The following is a 20,062-nucleotide window of genomic DNA, read 5'->3' on the forward strand; positions in this document are numbered from 1 at the left end:
TATAATGGCCATATGATCGAGTTAGGATGGAATCTGAGATCAGCACAGAAGTCTTTTAGTCCAGTGGTTCTCTAGGAGATGTGGGTCACCTGCAGGCCCTTCCCCATTCTGATTCCTTGTTTTAGGGGGCATCTCTGAAGGAGATTTGTTGTAGAGACAGATGATCCTAATGTACCCTCTGGCTGAGGACTAAACTATCTACTGTGCTCTAAAGTACATAAACTTAGGAGTTAAGATATTCAAACCAAAACTCTTTCTCAAATACTTGCTGACCATTAGACCTAGGGCAGCCAACTATTTACATTCTACAAACCCAGCACCGTGGCTGCCTTGTGGATAATATCTATTCAATAAGCCTCAATTATTACTACAGAATCACTGTCTGGTGGCTTACTTGAATTTCTTGAATATAGCAAAGGGTAGCTATTCCAGAGCTCTGATAGTTCAGTAACTATTAACAATGAGCCCAATTTGCTTCTCTGAGCCTATCTCCAGTTATTCTATTCTTGACTTGTAAAGCAAAACAGAATAAGTTCACTTCCTATTTAACATAAGAAACGTAACCCACTCCTAATGGCATTATGAGCATTTAAACATTAGGCATACCACCTACAAAAGAAAAAAAAAAAATCATCTTCCAGTCATTAAACTACTAAAGAACAGATGGTACAAAAAGGGTTGCATTCCAATAGAACTAGCTTTATTATTTTTTTTTAAACAAAAGAAATGGTCTAAAAGCAAATACAGATATGTACCAAGGGATGGATGTGATCTGGTACTTACAAAGGAGCTGCTGTGTCATAAATGAAAACAGCATGTTAGGAGAAAAATAATTTCCAGGTGCTGTGTGCTTGAATAATCGGGAGATGCAAGTGCACTGAAGGAAGGTGCTCTGCCAAAGCAGTCAGCGTGAGCCCAGGGGAAGAAAAAGAAAAACCACCAGAGGTCCTTCCAGAGAACTACATGGTGGCAGCATGAGAACTGGCATCAACTCACAGTCTTCTCATTTTCCCCATTTTCTATAATTTTCCTCTTCTTCTCATCTGTCTTTTTCTTGAAGATGTTATTTCGGTAAAACTGAAGTTCTCTGATGCTTTCACTAATGTCATCAAGTGCCCTACAAGCAAACATACCACGCAGAGTTGAAATGTCCGAAACCCAGAGGAGATGGTCACCATTTGGCAAAGCGTAACTTTTTATAAATAACTTAAGAACAACAAGTACTACTGTAAATGCAACTATCTGACATCATCAAGAAGTGGAACATTTCAGCATAGCAAACTTAAGTGCTCTGTTGTTTAAAAAATGATTTAAAAAAAAAGTTTCTAAACTATAACAGATTAAACTTTACCAAACTGTTCCATAAGATAGTGAGGTGTTCCACAGGGGAAAACAAAAAAAAAAGAATCCCGGGGTCAAATAAATTTAGGAAAACCTAGATTAAACATTTCTCCTTTTGAAGTTTTTTGCAAAGCATTTAATGTACTGATGTGTTGTGAATTCCCCAGAGGAGGTTGTACTATATACAAAGTATTTCTAAAACTTAATCGACCACCTGTGTGGAATGCATATTAACAGCTCATGGCATGGAGTTTGGGAAACACTGCACAATACTTAATGACGTCCTGCACAAAATATAATCACGTACTCGAACGTAACTCGTGACTCCAGCATCATAATGAACATCAATTATCAGACAGTATCTAACCACAAAAGAGGATCTACCTCCTCTCTCATGTTGATTTGTGCTATAATCAGTGGCAGCCTGCCTCCATCTAACAGCCTTTCTTCTGCTCCAACACGCTGTTTCTCATCTGTCGTAGTCTGAGAAACCAGGTAACCAAGATTACTAGAACAGTGTGCAAGTAAATCAATCTGCTCTGATTGTCAAGGGCCTCTTCTAGAGACCAAACTGCACAAACTTTAGGGCAAGAGCTTTAAGACAGTTATTTCTGTGGTTAAGGCAACAATTTTGCTTTCTTCCCAGGTCTCGGATAACCCGCGGAGAGCTGAAGCTGTCAAAAATACAGCCTCTGGCTAAATCAAGGTACCCCACATCTTAGCCACAATAACCGAAATCCAAAAAAAGATGTGAAAACCCAAATTTCTTCTATAGCCCACTATGTGGCAAAACCTGGGCAATCTTGATGTGAGGCTATTTATAGTCATTAGTTATGCCATTTGGTGTGAATATCTGTACATTTCACTGTAGAAACAGCAATGTGTTCGATTATGAGGTGCTTCCTCAGGCCTTGTTAGGGGTATTACCACCTTTCTAAACCCTGAAAAATCCTGAAATCCAAAACACATCAAGCCCCAACTGTTTCACAAGAGGTATCCCAGACCTGTGTTATTGTGCTGTAGTCCATGAAAGCCCGATGAAAAACATTAATGCCAGGCTCTTTAGAGCAGGGACTTGGGCTTCCTGTTTGGCTAGAACTGTACACGGTACACAGTAGGGGCTCGGTACATGGATGAAACAAATGCCAGCTGCTACATCTCCCACCAGGTTTTATGTCCTTCCTCAGAGACTTACACCACCAAAAAGCAAAAGAGGCCTCTAGATACACAAGTTCTTTAAATTCCTTGTGTACTTCAGCCTAAGGCTGCAGACATAAAAAGAAACAACCTGAAAAACTACAAAGTGTCCAAGTTAGGCTAACTGTTGCACAACTGTACACAAAGTGTGCTAATTTTAAATGACTACAAATACATACGCTTGATGGGAAGAAAATTATACTGCTCATTACCAGAAAAATTAGACCACTTCACATACCTACAAACTAAGTTATCTACAAGTTTCAAAACAGCAATAAAGACATTAAGACCATACATATCTCACAATGGAATGTTAGAACACTGACCAGAATTCCTGATAATCTTAGCAAAAGAAGGTTATCTTTATGTAGTTGTCCTTAACCTTCCCCCCAAGGGAATAGAGACATTATGTCAAGCAGTCAGGAATTCAGGAGTTATGTGTGTGTCAGACAGCCAAGCACTTGGAAGGACCCAAACTTACCTGTGAGAAGCAGCCTTCTTTGGTGCAAATTCATATTCTTCTGGATACCAGCGTCTACGTACAGCAAAAATGGAACTCTCAAAGGAAACTGTCTCAAATACACTGAATAATTACGTCCTTCAAGTAGTTTAATAACTTTGTAAAAGGCATTTGAGTTGTGACTATCGAGTTACCTCCCTGTCTGGGACTCCACCTTCCTTCCTCCCTTTCCTCTCTTCACACTATAGGTTCTCTTTGGGCAAGATCAACAATGTATAAGATAACTAAATCTGCGCACTCCAGCCCAGCCCTCTCCTGCGCTTCTGTCATGGATATCCAACTGCCGACTGGACATCTCCACCTAAAATCCACCAGACACTTCCACCTCCACACACACATACGGTCATACTCCATACTCGTCGTCCTCAACATCTCCCTTCCCCCATCGGCCAAATCTACTCTTCCTCTTATTTTCCCCTTTATCTCTGATCAGTTCCATCATCCACCTAACCACCCAAACTAGAAAGGTGAGGAATCACTTTATACCTCCTCCTTTTCCTCACGCCCCCATTCAAGCGCTCAGTGCCGTGCTACTGACCTTCTCAAATGCTCTACCTCTGCTCTCTGCCGCCCACTGCCATTTCCCTATAGCTCCTTATTCTCTCTCCAAGATGGTGCAGGGGTCTTGCTCCTCTCCCACCTCTTTTCTTACCACCTTCTAATCAGAATGATCTAATCACATCACCTTTACCTTCCGGCTCCCGCCTATCTTCATACCTCTGCCCATTCTCTGGAAAGCTCACTCCTCACCCTAAATACCTGGAAAACGGCCACTCTTCCTTAAATCTCACCTTGAAAGCTATTTTCTCTGGGAAGTTTTTGCTAACTCCCTATCTCCCTCACTCCAGCTGTCTCTGCTCCTTCGCTTGTGCCCGCAATATTCTACCCGCACTTTTCCCTAACAGACGTCATCACACAGTACGCTTCTCAGGTGTGTTTTTTACACATCTGTCAATTCACTAGACTCTAAGCACTTGAGGGCTTTGCATCTGTATGTTCCCAGCACATAGGCCAATACGTGGCACAGAAACTGGGAGCTCAATAAATTTTCCAGATTTAGTGAAATTCATACGGAAGATCTGTGATGTTCTTTCTCCCAATTCGCACCAGTTCAAGAGACAATGGGATGAGGAGGTTATACACCCACCTGGCCCCCTCAGTTCTACACCTTTATTCAATTACTCTACAAATTCTCAAGGAAGACATGCTAAATGAGGCAGCTGAATGGATCCTAAATATAGCCCTTACCTGCACAGCTCTTTAACAGTGCTCACGTCAATTATTCTATAATGAAGATGTTTCATGAACTGGGGCATGTATTTGTCAAGAAACTTCTTATCTGCATGAACTGAATTTCCTAGAAAGACACGAAGCATACCGCATCTGTGTATTTCTAGTAGTATACAAAAGGACATAAAAATTCATAAACTGTATTTAATTGGAGGTGATTGTTTTAAAGAATTCAAACAATTCCTCAAAGCATCTCAAAACTTCGAAATTAGGTTTGAGTGTATCTGATTAGATTACAAGTGCAGATTTCAGAGTATTTAGACAGTTTACCTCATAATAGATTTGTAAATGGCCTCTTTATGGACAAAAGGAGGAATCTATCATTCCACATACTTAAAATAACACTCAAATCTGTAACTTCTTTAGATAATACCACATGCACAAATTTTCTCCCAGTATCACAAAATCTACAACACTAAAAGTTTAACTGTAGATAAACTCATAAGTAGATAAGCATTTATTTACATTTCAATTTTAATCAACCATATCCACATTCATGTTTCCACACAGTGATTTATAGTAAAAACACGAAATTTTAAATAAGAACTTTAAAACAGACACCAGCTGCATTGGCTAGGGGGAAAATTTATACAATACATGCTATAGTACTTAAAGTCAAAACTTTTTTATGACTATTTAAGGAAAATGTTAGTTACTATACCAGCTTACATATACAAATACAAACACACCACCACAGGACACTAGCCTCCCTTTGACAATGGCAGTCCTTTCACAGAACTGGCCTAGTTTCTTTAAAAAGTCAATGTCACAAGGGGAAAAAAAGATAGGTGCCCATTTTAGATTAAGAGACTAAAGCGACATAATAACCAAATGAAATGCGTGAGTCTTGACTGAATCCTGGTTAAAAAACAAATAGACATTTCGGACGTGGACTAGATATCAGATGATGTTACTGAATTGTTTTTAATCGTCTTAAATGTGACAATGATATTGTGGTTACTTAAGAAAATGTCCTTATTCTTAGGAAATGCTGGGTGAACTATTTAGGGATGTAGTGTCATGATGCCTGCAATTTACTTTCAAATGTCAAAAAAAATAGACAGATAAACATGGCACGAGGTGAACAACTACTAGATCCAACTTTTCTGTATATTTGAAATTTTTCCATAATAAAAATAGGTGGAAAATTTTTATTGAGTTAATCTGGGTATCCCAGATCTCATGTCAGGTTTCGGGGCATTGTCCCCGATATTCATGGATAAATTATACAAGGAAATTTGAGCAACAAAAGTAAGATGGATAATCCAAATCAGGGTTAAGTGGAAGGCACGGTGATCCTGGCTGATCGTTCTGGAACCGCAGTCTCTTGAACCACTACGATGGAAGACTATCTACAAGGCAGACATAGGACTGGATTTTACCTGCAAGTGGACAGAGCCCCGGAGGAGTCTGCTGTCGTACAAAGGACAGAAATTCATACTCTGCCTGCTGCAGTGTCACTGTACTCTCCTTCACTGCTTTGGTTAGACCAGACTGCAAGAGAGAATCCCCAGCCCCACCAAGACACGTGAAGTCAGTTTTCAAAGGCATCCAGATATGAAACTTCACTTCTAAAATGGGCAAATATAACCACAGATGGGCCATTTACAGAGCTCAAGTTCACACTGAAACTGCCATCGTGGCACCGATTTTTTTCTTAAAGAATCCAAGTCAAATAAGCTATGTTCCTGATTGTTAATAGCATTTCCACACAGTCAGAAAAGATGGTGCTCAAAGTCCAAGGATATAACCTCTGGGAAGAAACAACTTAACAGGAGAGCGGCATTCTCCCTTCTCTGAAAGTTGATGTCTAACCTTATCCAAAAGACTGACTTGAGCAATACTTGATAATCCGCAATGTGCTCGCGACAGACCGAATGCAGGAGAGGAAAAAAGAGGACATTCAGGAGAAGATGGTCTCGAGAGGTCCCAAAGATGAAAAGTGAGCAAGCAAACAGTTTCCCAGGCTTGCCAAGCAATCTTCCTCTACCCCTTTTATGGTAATGTTACCTTCCCATGATGCTCCTTACACCAATCTGACATGCTGTCCAGTAACTCATCTGGCTGTTTTATAATCAGGTTAGGACCCTGTGGATAGGAAAAACTGTTAGTCATCCAGAATCAATGGGGATAAGCTTGGTTTCTGAGTTTAACTGCTTTAAGAATTACATATATATACTAGAAAAGGGAAGAAAGATGAGGGACTTTGTTAACTCTAAAAGTGGTCCTCATTCATTCCAGCACTATTTATGACAACAAAAAGTAATGAACAAACACACACGTAACACAGCCGAAAACTGAAATGCCTATCAACAGAGGACACAGGTATCCACCAAGGGTCAGCAAACTATGGCCCCAGCCTGTGGCTTTTTTTTCTTTTAATTGCCAGGAAGCTAAGAATGATTTTTACATTTGTAAATGGTTGTAAAACAAACAAATATGGGACAGAGAGGTACGTGGCACTCTAAGCCTACAATATTTAATATTTGGTGCTTTTTAGAAAAGGCTTGTCAACCCCTGACTATGAAAAGTGTCTATACTGCCAAGTGAAAAAAGCAAACTGCAGAACAGTGTACGCATGCTTATGAGTTCACTTATACTTGTTTTAAAAACAACACACATTGGGCTTCCCTGGTGGCGCAGTGGTTGAGAGTCCGCCTGCCGATGCAGGGGCCACGGGCTCATGCCCCGGTCCAGGAAGATCCCACATGCCGCGGAGGGGCTGGGCCCGTGAGCCGTGGCCACTGAGCCTGCGCGTCCGGAGCCTGTGCTCCGCAACGGGAGAGGCCACAACAGTGAGGGGCCCGCGTACCGCAAAAAAAAATAAAAACAAACCAACAAAAAAAACCACACATTTGTATATGCATAGAAAATACTAAGAAAATACATAAAAGTTGGGAAGTGGGATGAGACAGGAGAAGAACAGCACAAAAAAACAACTTACTATTCATAATATTTTACATAAAGCTATACTGTTTACTTTTAACAGTATTTTCACATTAAAAAGTTCAAAAAGTAATTGGTGACACGTGAAAGATTAAAAAAAAAAGTGATGCTGGAATTCTCAGCTCCACTTAATAGAACATTCAACTGTGAGTCAGACAGAATCCCAGCAGTAGCAGAAGCTCAACTTGTGGCATTAAAGCAAGTCACCTTTGGCTTAGTTTTACCTTCTGTACCATGGAGATAACAGCCCCCCCAACCCCTTCCCTCATGGGGATGTTAACAGGATAAAAGAAATTATAGATATGAAAGTTCTTTGAACTCTCTGGGGAAAAAAGATTCTCTAAATTCAAGGTATGATTACTACTAAAGCAGTAAAAGTACTTTGCAATTAGTGAGAGGAATGGCAAGAATTTGACTAAAATATGCCTGACAACTATAACTAACAAGGAGTTTTAGCCAAACAAGAAAACTGGTGACAGCAATCTCCATGAAGAAGCAAAAAATTTGCTCTGATAACCTATGTTTTGTTTGTTTTTTTTACTGAAGCATAGTTGATTTCCAATGTTGTGTTAATTTCTGCTGTACAGCAGAGTGATTCAGTTTTACATACATATACATTCTTTTTTATATTCTTTCCCATTCTGGTTAATCTCAGGATATTGAATATAGTTCCCCGTGCAATACAGTAGGACCTTGCTGTTTTGATAACATATTTTTTAAAAAACCGAAAACCTCATATTGCAAAACACAATTCTAACAAACCATGACGGAAAAAGCCAACGACTATCAACTTAAGGCTATTTAACTTACTCTAGATTCCAGTTTGGCACACTAAGCTACTTACAGAAAAATTTCCAGGTGGGATGTCTGTTCTTCTAGCATAAAACATTTTCCTCAGACTCTTATACAAGAATAAAACATATATTCCACAGAACTGACACTTCAGTGCTAACTGCCCCTAAGCAATTTTTTTTTTAAACATCCTTATCCTCAAAAGAATAAAGATGCAGACACAGAGAATGGACTTGAGGACATGGGGAAGGGGAAGCTGGGATGAACTGAGAGAGTGGCATGGACATATATACACTACCAAATGTAAAATCGATAGCTAGTGGGAAGCAGCCACATAGCACAGGGAGATCAGCTGGGTGCTTTGTGACCACCTAGAGGGGTGGGATAGGGACGGTGGGAGGGAGATGCAAGAGGGAGGAGATATGGGGATATATGTATAGCTGATTCACTTTGTTATAAAGCAGAAACTAACACACCATTGTAAAGCAATTATTCTCCAATAAAGATGTTAAAAAAAAAATCCTTATCCTCATTAGACTGGGTCTATTTACAGATGCCACCCTCATGTGCAGCTGTGTGACTAGAGACCCCAATTTCCTCCAGGGTACATATCAACTAACTGGTCCATTAAACGGTCAGTGTTTCACATCGTATCAACAGTCTAAGGGAAAAACTCTTCTTCAGACAAGGGTAAGTCGGGCTGGTAAATAAACACACTTCTCTTCACTATTCATATCTAGGAAATTCCAAGTGACAGGAAAAAACAACCAAACCTAAAACTCAAGGTTTATATAAAAGTTATTTTGTTTGTTTTGTTTTGGAAAAAAAAGAGGTAGTTGCTACAGTGAGATACAAAGTCTCACGATTCCCCTCCAGCTGATGTATCAGGAGGTACTCCAAGATGTGTGCCTGGTACTCCATGAAAGTAGCAATTCATCTAAAATGGTTCCTCCCCTCTCTTACCTAACCAGGAAAATAAGTAGAAGTCTTAACTGTTGACTTGTGAAATTTATCCAGTGCCAGTAGCACATCAATCCAACCCTCTGGAAACTCATTTTAACAAAACTGTCTTCCCCCAAAACATCCCTACTGTGTTCCTATTCTAGAGTTTCTCACCACCTCCAAATACTGCTGACAGAGTTATTCAGGGCCCAGGATTTCACCCTCTACCAATCAGACGTTCTCATACGCTTATTAAATGCTTTGTGAGTGGCCAAAAGCCAACAGGTGTGTTTTATTTGTTTTGCTTAATGTTTCAGCTAAAAGCAGCATGTTAAAACCTTAATCATGCCCAATATGTCAACAGGAGGATATTTTATGATTCTGTATCAACAGAAATTCTAAAATCTTAATATAGATCTAGACGAATCACAGGTCCTAGCTGAAAACGTAGAAACTGAATATATGGAGTTATAAGCTAAGCTATATATAAGCTAAGATTATAATATAAAGAAGTCAACTTTGGCATGAGTCACCAATCCTGGTGGGACCACAGTCGAGTGTCTTATTGGTTGGGAGCACTTTGCTCAGACTGCTTGGGTCAAACTCCTGGCTCTCCCAATAACTAGCCAGGTGGCCTTGGGCAAATTACCCAACAACTGCCTGCCAAAGCGTCTCTCTATACATAGTGAGTATAACAGTACCTACCTTATAGTTGCTGTGAGGATTAACAGTGAATACATGTAAAGCACTTAGAACTGTGCCTGGCACACAGTAAGCTCTTAGCAAATGATAGCATTTATAGTTCCTAATTTTGGGCAGTACTATAGAAAAATACTAGGCTCTGAGATGGATTACTTTGGTTCTAGTACCAAGCCCACCATGACCTAGAACATTATTTTGGACCTTAATCTACAGGGACCTCAGTTTTCTTATTTTTTAAATAAAGAGATGGGGGGGGGGGGGGCCCAACATTATTTTGGACCTTAATCTACAGGGACCTCAGTTTTCTTATTTTTTAAATAAAGAGATGGGGGGGGGGGTGCACCAATCTTTAGATTTCCAAAGTACACTCTAAACAGCATGGTTGTGTATTACAAGGCAGAACCTACTTCAGCCAAAATGTTGAGATCAGAGTCAGTTATCAGACAGGCCATCTCAATAATCTGGTCCTTCTCAATGTCCAATCCTGTCATCTGCAATAAAAAATACATCACACACACAAAACCGTCTTTCTGGCCTACTGTATCCAAGTTTATTTAACAGGACATCCCTCAAGCATATTCAATCTATATCCCACAGCCAGGATAAAAGAGACAACAATGCTCCTTGAGCAAGTCCTCAAGGCACTCATTATGGGTTATTTATTCAATAAACATTTACCAAGGGCCTGCTACATGCCAGGCATCACAGTCCTACTCTGGGGCCGATGCAAAGTAAGCAAAATTGAGCGCTGACAGCGTTCAATTTTGGAAGAATTAGATAACTAACATTACTACATCTCTGCAGAGTTTACAAAGTTTTTATGTTAATTGCACCACTTGATCTTCATCACAATCTAGTGTTATGATCCCCATTTCATATATGAGAAAACTGAGGCTCAAGGGAGAGGGGAGTCCTTGGCTGAGTATGGAAAACCTAAAGGGATCAGAACTGGGTTGTAGTCCCAACCCCGACCTTCACTAACTGTGCGACCTTGAATGAGCTGAGTACTCTCTCTGGGCCTCAGTTTTCTCCTTTAGGGAACGTGGGGTAAGGCTGAGTCATCCCAGGGGTCCCGTCTAGCTCTAACTACCTAGGGTCCTGGGAGACTGGGGTACTAGGGTCTAGCACAGCCGCTGTGCGCACCCCTACCCCCGTGACCCTGAGTCCATCAGAGGGTTAGGGAGGTCCACATCTGGGCGGAATTTGGGGCTAGGGCAAACCATATGGATGACTCCACCCTCTGGAAAAGAAACCCCACAGTCCGGCACAGTCCCCCAACACCCGCAGGACTCCTGCCCCCCCCCCGACCTGCCCCGCGCCGTCCACAGCCAGGAGGCGCTCACCTGCCACACCTGAGACCCAGACACTGCCACTCTCCCCGGACAGGCTCGGCTACTCTGTCCCACGCGCGAAACCTCACTCGCCTCCCCTCACGCCCCACCGCCCTGACTTACCTCCAGGTCTACCCAGACCATCCGCTGAGCCATGCTCTCCCCCACCGCCATGGCTGCGCCAGCTTCACGGACACCCCACGCCCCGAAAGGCCCTCGAGTCCCACCCACACCTCGCAACAGCCTGGAACCCAGGGAGCCGCCTAGCATCACCCGGCACAAGCAGCCGCAGCCCCAGCCTCTCAGCCGGCGCTGGCGCAGGCGCGATGGTCACTAAACGTCGCAAACCCGCGGGGAGGTGCAGGAGCAAAAACCTCAAGTCCCAGCATCCAGTGCGCCGGCTGGCCCTAAGCAGTCCGGCTTAGCTGCCGAATGGGATGATGGGACTTAGAGTCTTGTCTGGTGTTGCGCCTGATATCCCCGCCCCCGCCACGTGTTTTCGGATGTTACTGGACGCGCATGTTTTTCAGAACTAAGTTTATTCGTTTCCAGGAGTTATTTCCTGAATTTGGATTAGTTGTAAATCGCCTAGTTGAGGAAGAACTCTCTTAGTTTGTTAAGCCGAAAGAGACCTGGTTACCGTTTTTTTTTTTTTAATGTATCCTTTTTTCTTTTTTTCCCCCTTTTTAATTACTTGCAACTCCACACACTGGGTATTTTTCTCATTTACATGAAACAGCAGGGCGGTGTGTTTTTTTCAGTCCAGAAGACCATTTCCACTATCAACAAGTCCTTTAGAAATCCTTAAATGAGATCTTATCCAAGAGATCACTTAGCACGCTGTAGGTGCTGACTAAAAGTCCCTTTCCTTCATAGGCAAGGGGTTACTTCTTATTCCTTACACAGGGGCTTGCCTTGGTCTGTGTTTCAGTTCAGCTGTTAGGTGTCAGTGGTAATGACTTCCTAGTCCACCCTTACAAGTTCTCAAGGTTAAATCTCGTCCGTGTATAACGAATCTATGCAGCAAATTAAATTAACATGAACTAAAAACAGCTTTGCTCGCTCTGCAATCTGCTTTGGTTTTGATCAAAGTATTTTTAATCTCCTCCACTACCAGCTATAGTTTCCATTATTTCCACGAGTAGAGATGGCCACCAACAAGATCTTTCGACCCTGGAGCATCAAATTGCATTGAGTCTCTTAAATCTTTGGCTATTCAGTGGCAAGTCGGGGTGCCGAGTGCGACATTGTCACAAACATTTGGTCTCAGCCTGGAATTATACCCTCCGTGTATTTTTCTGAAAGCCATATTGCCACAAATTACAGAGCTGGTGGTCCATCGTATAGTAATTCATACGTGGTGAGCTGGTTTTGTGAGAGAGAAACTTTGTTGCCTAGTAAGAGCTGTAAGAATAATGCAGTGACCTGGATTTCACCTTCAACTTCTCAGGTATACCCAGCCCACCACCTTCCAGGTCACAGAGGAAATCTGTTCTAAGTGTCATCAAATCGTGTGCAGTTTTATGTACACACACACACACACACACACACACACACACACACACACACACACAATGGTATATATTCTAACTGCACTGCCTGATGAGTCACATTGTTTTGCTTTAGCTTTTTACTCACTTGTAGCCTACTTTATAAGAAATAGTCTACAAAAAGTAAAAAAAAAAAATTAATAAAAATTTAATAAAAAAATAAAAAAAGAAATAGTCTACATTTCTTCTGTAGTTTTTTCTTTGTTTTAAACTTGATTCATAGAAAGTAAAATCAGTTGAAGTATATAAACTTTTATCAATTGTGCTTTTTATCCTCTGGAAGCATGGATAAATTTTCAAAGAACATGTTTTGTTTTCAAAGTTACTACTGGAACATTGATCAGTTTTATTACAATTTACAACTTAGGAAATGCTATTTACATTAAAGAACTTGTATCCTGAAAACATCGTAATTTAAAAATATTGGGGAGTTAAAATTATGTGTGGACTTCTTTGAAACAAGTTTTCATAGTAATGTACTTTCATTTTAACATAAAGACACACTTTCAATGAATGGTATTATAATGTAAGGAGATTTATAGTTTATTGGATTTTGTGTATAATAACATTTGATTGGTAATCTTAAAGGTTATTGTCCCAAAGCAGAACAATGTACGCATCAAATTCACAAATCGAAACCATGTAAATAAGAGGGAGGGCAGGGAGTTTCTGGGCTCTCACTGCCATGGCCCTGTTTCAATCCCTGGGCAGGGAACTGAGATCCTGCAAGCCGCGTGGCCAAAAGGAAAAGAGGGAGGGCAGACAGAAGAACATGGGGCTCTAGAATCTGAAAGCAGCCTTGTCCCACGGTGGACTCATTTCGTTCCCTTTTCCTTTCACAACAGAATTGATCTTAAAGCCACACCACTCTGCTCAGAGACTTTGCTTTTTCAATTCTGTCATGAACCTATAAAAACTGCTTTTGTTAATTAACAAGGGTAAAATGCCGATAAATCTTGTTCTCTAAAATCATAGGCTATGAGAAACTTTGCTGTTTGAAGTCATTTCAGAGAGAACAGCTCCTCTTAAAGAATCTGGGCCATGTGTGTCACTTTGACACAGAGAAGCTACCTCGATTTCCAACCCAGGGGCAGAGATTCAGATAAGAGGTTTCCAGACACAGCATTCCACATTTATCTTAAATTTATAGTTTCTAAGGAAACAGGACCTGAGTCAGCTTTTCAACACTGCTGGTAGTCAGACTGTGATGTTTCTGGTCCCTCTGGGCTTAAGGTCACAAGGGTGAAGGTGAGCACAGCAGCTCCGCTAGACCCCCACTTGCCCAGCCTCAAGGGCCCCAGGTTGTTAGAGCTAGATGGGACTCTGGGGATGATTCAGCCTTACCCCACATTCCATAAAGGAGAAAACTGAGGCCCAGGGTGAGAGAGGATTCAGCTCATTCAAGGTCATGCTGTTAGTAAGGACCTGAGGTGGGACTACAACTCAGTTCTGATCTGTTTCTAACAAGACATGGCCAAGGCTACACAAGCCCTCCCCGTATTTAAAGATCACTACGTCTTTTTTAAGTGTTTGTGGGGTTTTTTTTTTTACTTTGTGTGTGTGTGTGTGGTAAAATATGCATACATAAAATTTCCCATTTTAACCATATTTAAGTCCGCAGTTCAGTGGCATTAAATGCATTCATATTGTTGTGCAACCATCACCACCATCCTTCTGCAGAACTTTTTCATCTTCCCAAACTGAAAATTCCATACCATTAAATCCTAATTCCCTGTTTCCACCCATGCCTCTCTCAGCCACTGGCCACCACCATTTCACTTTCTGCCTCTGTTAATTTGACTATTCTAGGTACCTCATATAAGTGGAATCATACAATATTTGTCCTTTTGTGTCTGGCTTATTTCACTTATCATAATGTCCTGAAAATTCATCCAAGTTGTAGCATGTGTCAGAATGTCCTTCCTTTTTAAGGTCAAATAATATTCCATAGTATATACTTACCACATCTTGTTTATCCACTCATCACTCAATGGACACTTGGGTTGCTTCCAACCTTTGACTACTGTGAATATTTACATGGATTTTAATTTTATTTTTTTATTGCTGCTTTCTTACCCGGACTTCCCCAGCCCTGCTTTGATTCTCTCACCTCCTGAGCAGAGATTACTGTGATAATCAAACCAGAGGTAACCCCTACTTCCCCTGGTTCTTCTTTAGAATCATCCAAGCCCTATTTTCATTTATTTATTTAGTTAGTTATTAATGTTTTATTTATTTTATTTTATTTTATTTATTTTTGGTTGCATTGGGTCTTCGTTGCTGTGCACGGGCTTTCTTCTAGTTGTGGTGAGCGGGGGCTGCTCTTCGTTGTGGTGCGTGGGCTTCTCATTGGGGTGGCTTCTCTTGTTGTGGAGCACGGGCTCAAGGTGCGTGGGCTTCGGTAGTTGTGGCGGTGGGCTCAGTAGTTGTGGCACGTGGGCTCTAGAACACAGGCTCAGTAGTTGTGGCGCACGGGCTTAGTTGCTCCGCGGGATGTGGGATCTTCCCGGACCAGGGCTCAAACCTGTGTCCCCTGCATTGGCAGGTGGATTCTTAACCACTGTGCCACCAGGGAAGCCCCCAAGTCCTATTTTTAAAAGTCCTTCCCTACTCCCTCTTAGAAGAGACCCCTGGCTCCTCATGTTAATTGTTACAGCAAGTTCATAAACCTAACGTTGTTACAACCATGTGCCCAGTGAGCTTTATCTGGTATGCTTTATCACCATCCTATTAAACTTGACTTTAATTTCCAGGATACAATAATTTTTATACTTGTAGAGGACTAGCACAGAGCCATATAGTAATGGTAGTAATACTAGTTAGTAGTCATTCTGGCTGTTTCTCTTTGCATTCGAGCAAAGGTTAAACAAAACCCAACATCACCACCATTATTTCTTTTTGCCTTTCTCCCTTCCTATTTCATGTTACCAGTTTCTCCAGGTTTGGGGTTGGTTTTCTCCATGAGCTTTGTAGGCAGTGGGTCCTGGAGGCTCTTGGACAACAGAGACTCTTTGGTGAGGGAAGGTCTGGTATCCTTAGGGGCAGCCCTGGCTGGTTGCCCAGCAGCAGTGCAACTGGGGACCAAAGAGGGTGCTCTGTGTTCCCCCCACCAAGGCCAGTCTCCTTACCCTGCTCCTGAGCCAGCCCTTCCTGATTAGCATGAGTAATCTGATCCTTGCTGGTTATCTAGGGTTTCCTCACACTCCCTGAAAAGTACCTTCTGAGATGTTTTGGCCTCATCCTCCCAAGTGCCATAAAAGTTAATAGATTTTTCATAGATATCTTGAACTCTAAAAAAAAAAAGAACAAACCTGTAAACTGTCCTACAGTTTTTAAATGTCCTATAAAACATTTTTAAATAGGCAGTAAATACCTCATGAATACCTGTTTGGTGATAGTATCTCTTCTTTTCCTGCTTTGTGATACTTTGTCTTGAGAAATGTTGACATCATGTGCACTGCTGATAACTGATAACTGTTGTTTACTTCCTTCTAGTGATATTGGGGAGGAATAAAGGATGATAAATCTTTTGCCTTGTACACTCTATCACTGTATAAAGTTCAAGCCAGATATAAAATATGCCTTGTAGGTCTTCCCTGGTGGCACAGTGGTTAAGAATCTGCCCGCCAATACAGGGGACATGGGTTCGAGCCCTGGTCCGGGAAGATCCCACATTCTGCGGAGCAACTAAGCCCATGCGTCACAACTACTGAGCCTGAGCTCTAGAGCCCACGAGCCACAACTACTGAAGCCCGCGGGCCTACAGCCCATGCTCCGCAACAAGAGAAGCCACCGCAATGAGAAGCCCAAGCACCGCAACGAAGAGTAGCCCCCACTCGCCGCAACTAGAGAAAGCCCCCACACAGCAACAAAGACCCAACGCAGCCAAAAATAAATTAATTAATTAAAAAAATACACCTTGTACAAAATGGACACTCTATAGGTTTTCATGAAATTTGATGTTCATCTTATCTCAATGTAGTCCAATAAACATTTTGTATGATACATGATATTTAATACTGAATACTTAGTATGTATCAAACACTGTGCTAGAATGCCAAAGGAAAAATACATTTATTAAGCTGATATTACACCAGACACTAGAAGTATTTAAAATATTAGTGGTTCATTTTAGGTTTAGAGTTGTATTTTTCTTGTTGTTGTTTTAATAAATTTATTTACTTATTTATTTTTGGCTGCATTGGGTCTTCGTTCCTGTGCACGGGCTTTCTCTAGCTGCAGCAAGCGGGGGCTACTTTTCATTATGGTGCGCAGGCTTCTCACAGCACTGGCTTCTCTTGTTGCAGAGCATGGGCTCTAGGTGAGTGGGCTTCAGTAGTTGTGGCACGTGGGCACAGTAGTTGTGGCTTGCGGGCTCTAGAGCACAGGCTCAGTAGTTGTGGTGCATGGGCTTAGTTGCTCCGCGGCTTGTGGGATCTTCCTGGACCAGGGCTCGAACCCGTGTCCCCTGCATTGGCAGGTGGATTCTTAACCACTGCATCACCAGGGAAGTCCCTGTTTTTTAGTTTTTGTTGTTGTTGTTTTTGCAGATAAGGAAACAGCTTTAATTTTTCCATCTGTAAAACTGATGGTATGAAGACTAAATAAACACATAGAGAATATCTAATACATTATATAGTACGTGCTCATTTAATGTATTTTTATACAAAAATCAGGAGATACAAAATTTGATACAAGGGAGATCATGCCAATGCTTTAAAGAATTAGAGAGTCATACTGGGATATAGGGGAAAAGGATTCATTTTGACCAAAGAGGTGCAGGATGGAAATTGGATTAGATCCTGAAAGAAGAGAACTTTGACAACACATATTATGGGTAAGAAAATCCCAGAGAGATAGAAGATCTTGGATCTAAGCAACTAGAATGATTAGCCTTTATAGTGAGAGAGAAACCAGTTGAAGAGAACAAATTACAGAAAGAACAAGTGAGAGTTGATGAGTTCCATTCTGGAAAGGTTGAAGTTTCACTTTGGACAGGTTCAAGTTGCAATTCAAGGGGCACAACTAAGTAGAGATATCTAGCAGGCTGCTGGGACAAGGGCAGGGATAGAGACATGCACTTGGAGGTCATCTACATAGAGGGAGTAGCTGAAGGCTAGGGGAGAGGAGATTGCAAGTCGTCTGCAAAATACCTTAGGCCCATGCCAACCTTGAGGATTTTAAGTTTTTGCAAATTTAAAAATCTAATTAGCATGTAAAGAGGATCCTCAGCTTGATTTGTATATGTTGGCACCTATTGAATAAACTGGTGTAGCAAACCTACCAGAAGTTTGTTTCTTGGAAGGGTAAGGAGTATTCTGGGAGAGAAACCAGCTAACAGAAAAAGCAACCAGAAACAAAGAGCACAGTGCAGCACAAAAGCTGACAAAGTAAGAGGAAGAAAAAGAAGAATTCTGACAGAACAGCAACTATCAGTAGTAGATTTGTCTCCTGGCTTATTCCCTACTTGACTCATGTCTAATGAACAGAGAGATATTCTAAAATAGCTTTTTCAATGAAAAGCACATTTAATAATGGTATCACACAGCCCTACCTGAGTTCTCTGCTAGCACACACACACACACACACAAAGAAAAACTGAAGCAAGATAGTTATAGAGATGGGGAGCAGAGAGGAATGTTTCTTCTCACTCCTGATATTTCCTTGCATGTGGAGGAAGTACCACTGGCATAAGAGTCCTGGCCTCTTGTACCTGGCCTCTCTTATTTCTCCTTAAAAAGTGGGGTAAAATTTCAAGATTTAGGACAGATGTTAGACACGCACAACCCAGCACAACAAAGGCAGTATTTTGGGAGTGGGTGGACCTGTTTAGGAAGCCTTGAAATACCTGGGTAGGAGATTTTGCAGAGAGCTGAGGTCCCATGTTTCTCAGGCAGAGAGCAACAGAAAGTTTTTTCCTTCTGTCAGTGTGACCTCATTTGCACCCATACAACTGTTGAGATTTAACCACCTCCCTGTGGTACCAGTTTACCTGGTGATCTCTGTCTTGATAAAAAGCTTAAATCAAGAAGTAATTGTCATTGCAGCCAAACAAACAATTCTATAATTTTGAATGGTCCAATATCAATGCCACATTATTGGACAAAAGACTATGAATATGAATATTCAGTGTGGGCCATGTATAATGAAAAAGAGAATAGGCTTTGGAACCATACTAGCTGAATTCAAACCCAACCTCAGCTCATTTCTACCCATACCTCCTTAAACAAGTTGACTCTAATCTCTCTGAGATTCATTTTCCTCCTTAAAATAGTAATAGCAGGACTTCATTTGAAGAATTACTACAAAAGTTTGAGGTAATATGCATAAAGGCAGCACAATGCCTTGCCCATGGTGGGTGCTTAATAAATAGTAAATAAATCATTGTTATTATTACTTAATAAGTCCACTCCGCTCACCATTTACAAGCATGGATCATTTCTGATCATGTAGGCCGTGTTTGAGAAAACAGATTGTGGCAGAGACTGATCGTTATCTAGCAAATATGCAGCTATTTTTAGAAGCATCTTCATTAATTACATGTTTCTTGGTTTTAACAGAGCACTTTGCCATCCTTGTGGCTGGGTATAGACATGTGACTAAGTTCTGGCAAATGATATTATGGAATTTCCAAAAGATTTCTTAAGGGAATTCATATAAGTTGGAGGTGTTATTTTACCCTTCCTGGTTACCTGGAATTTTGATGTGGTGGTGAAGGCCCAGGTTCTCTCTTGGAACATGATGTGATCTTGAGCATAGAACTATTGGTGAGGATGGTGAAATAGAAAGATGGGAGCCACCTTGGTCTCTCCATGCATGGTGACTTAAGGGAACTTCCATACTAACTAGAAACTTGGTATAGGTGAAAGAAAAACCCCTATTATGTTAAGCCACTATTTTTGAACCTGTGTTTTTTTGTAACCTAATGTAATCCCCAACTCTTACAGAAGAAGTGGTGGGTAAAGAAAGGAATTTAGAAAGACAGATAACTGTCGGTCAAAATGATAGGAAGAGGTTCAAGAAAATGCAGCATTACAGATGCTGAATAAAATTATTTTAAGGTAGGACCAAAAAAAAAAATTAATGTAAAATTTTCTCTGCCATTTGAGCCATTACCCCTGCCCCTTTAGTGTGCATTATGCATCTGCATTATACATTAACCAGATCTCCTTAGAAGACACAGGAATGTCTACTAGCCAAAAAAAAAAAAAAAAAAAAAAAAAAAAAAAAAAAAAAAAAGAAAGAAAGAAGCAATTTTCTCCTAGTGAAACCATGCACCTCAGACTGGGACTTGAACCAATAAGGCCAGGACTTGAACCCGGCCAAAACCCCATGGTCTTCCAAGTGAGATCATACACTTGGTTTCAGGACTTAATGAAGCTCAGGTTCTTGATGTCTCATCGCAGAAAGAATTCAGCGAGAGACAGTGATAGGTGAGAAGTAGATTTATT

At 41.1% G+C, this 20,062-nt stretch overlaps 1 protein-coding gene across 1 annotated transcript; it reads right to left on the minus strand.

The window, feature by feature from the left end:
• Positions 1–678: 678 nt before the first annotated feature.
• REXO2 (RNA exonuclease 2) lies at positions 679–11,470 on the minus strand. Its single transcript, XM_007452201.1, has 7 exons — positions 11,185–11,470; positions 10,138–10,221; positions 6,359–6,436; positions 5,731–5,842; positions 4,307–4,415; positions 3,020–3,073; positions 679–1,117 (listed from the first exon to the last, which is right to left on the minus strand). The coding sequence occupies exons 1-7, from the start codon at positions 11,329–11,331 to the stop codon at positions 988–990; spliced, it is 714 nt and encodes a 237-aa protein (XP_007452263.1). The 5' UTR covers positions 11,332–11,470; the 3' UTR covers positions 679–987.
• Between the last annotated feature and the right edge of the window lie 8,592 nt (positions 11,471–20,062).

This window comes from Lipotes vexillifer, unplaced genomic scaffold, assembly GCF_000442215.2.
Source record: "Lipotes vexillifer unplaced genomic scaffold, Lipotes_vexillifer_v1.1 scaffold743, whole genome shotgun sequence".
Classification (NCBI taxonomy): Eukaryota; Metazoa; Chordata; class Mammalia; order Artiodactyla; family Lipotidae; genus Lipotes; species Lipotes vexillifer.

Bases quoted from the DNA above. Each gene is read 5' to 3' on its own strand.
- REXO2 (XM_007452201.1), bottom strand. From the start codon at position 11,331: ATGCTAGGCGGCTCCCTGGGTTCCAGGCTGTTGCGAGGTGTGGGTGGG. The intron at 10,222-11,184 runs GTAAGTCAGGGC...TTTTTATTGCAG, and splicing joins TGGTCTGGGTAGACCTGGAG to ATGACAGGATTGGACATTGA. The intron at 1,118-3,019 runs GTAAGTTTGGGT...GTTTGCTTGTAG, and splicing joins AAGAAGGCTGCTTCTCACAG to GGCACTTGATGACATTAGTG.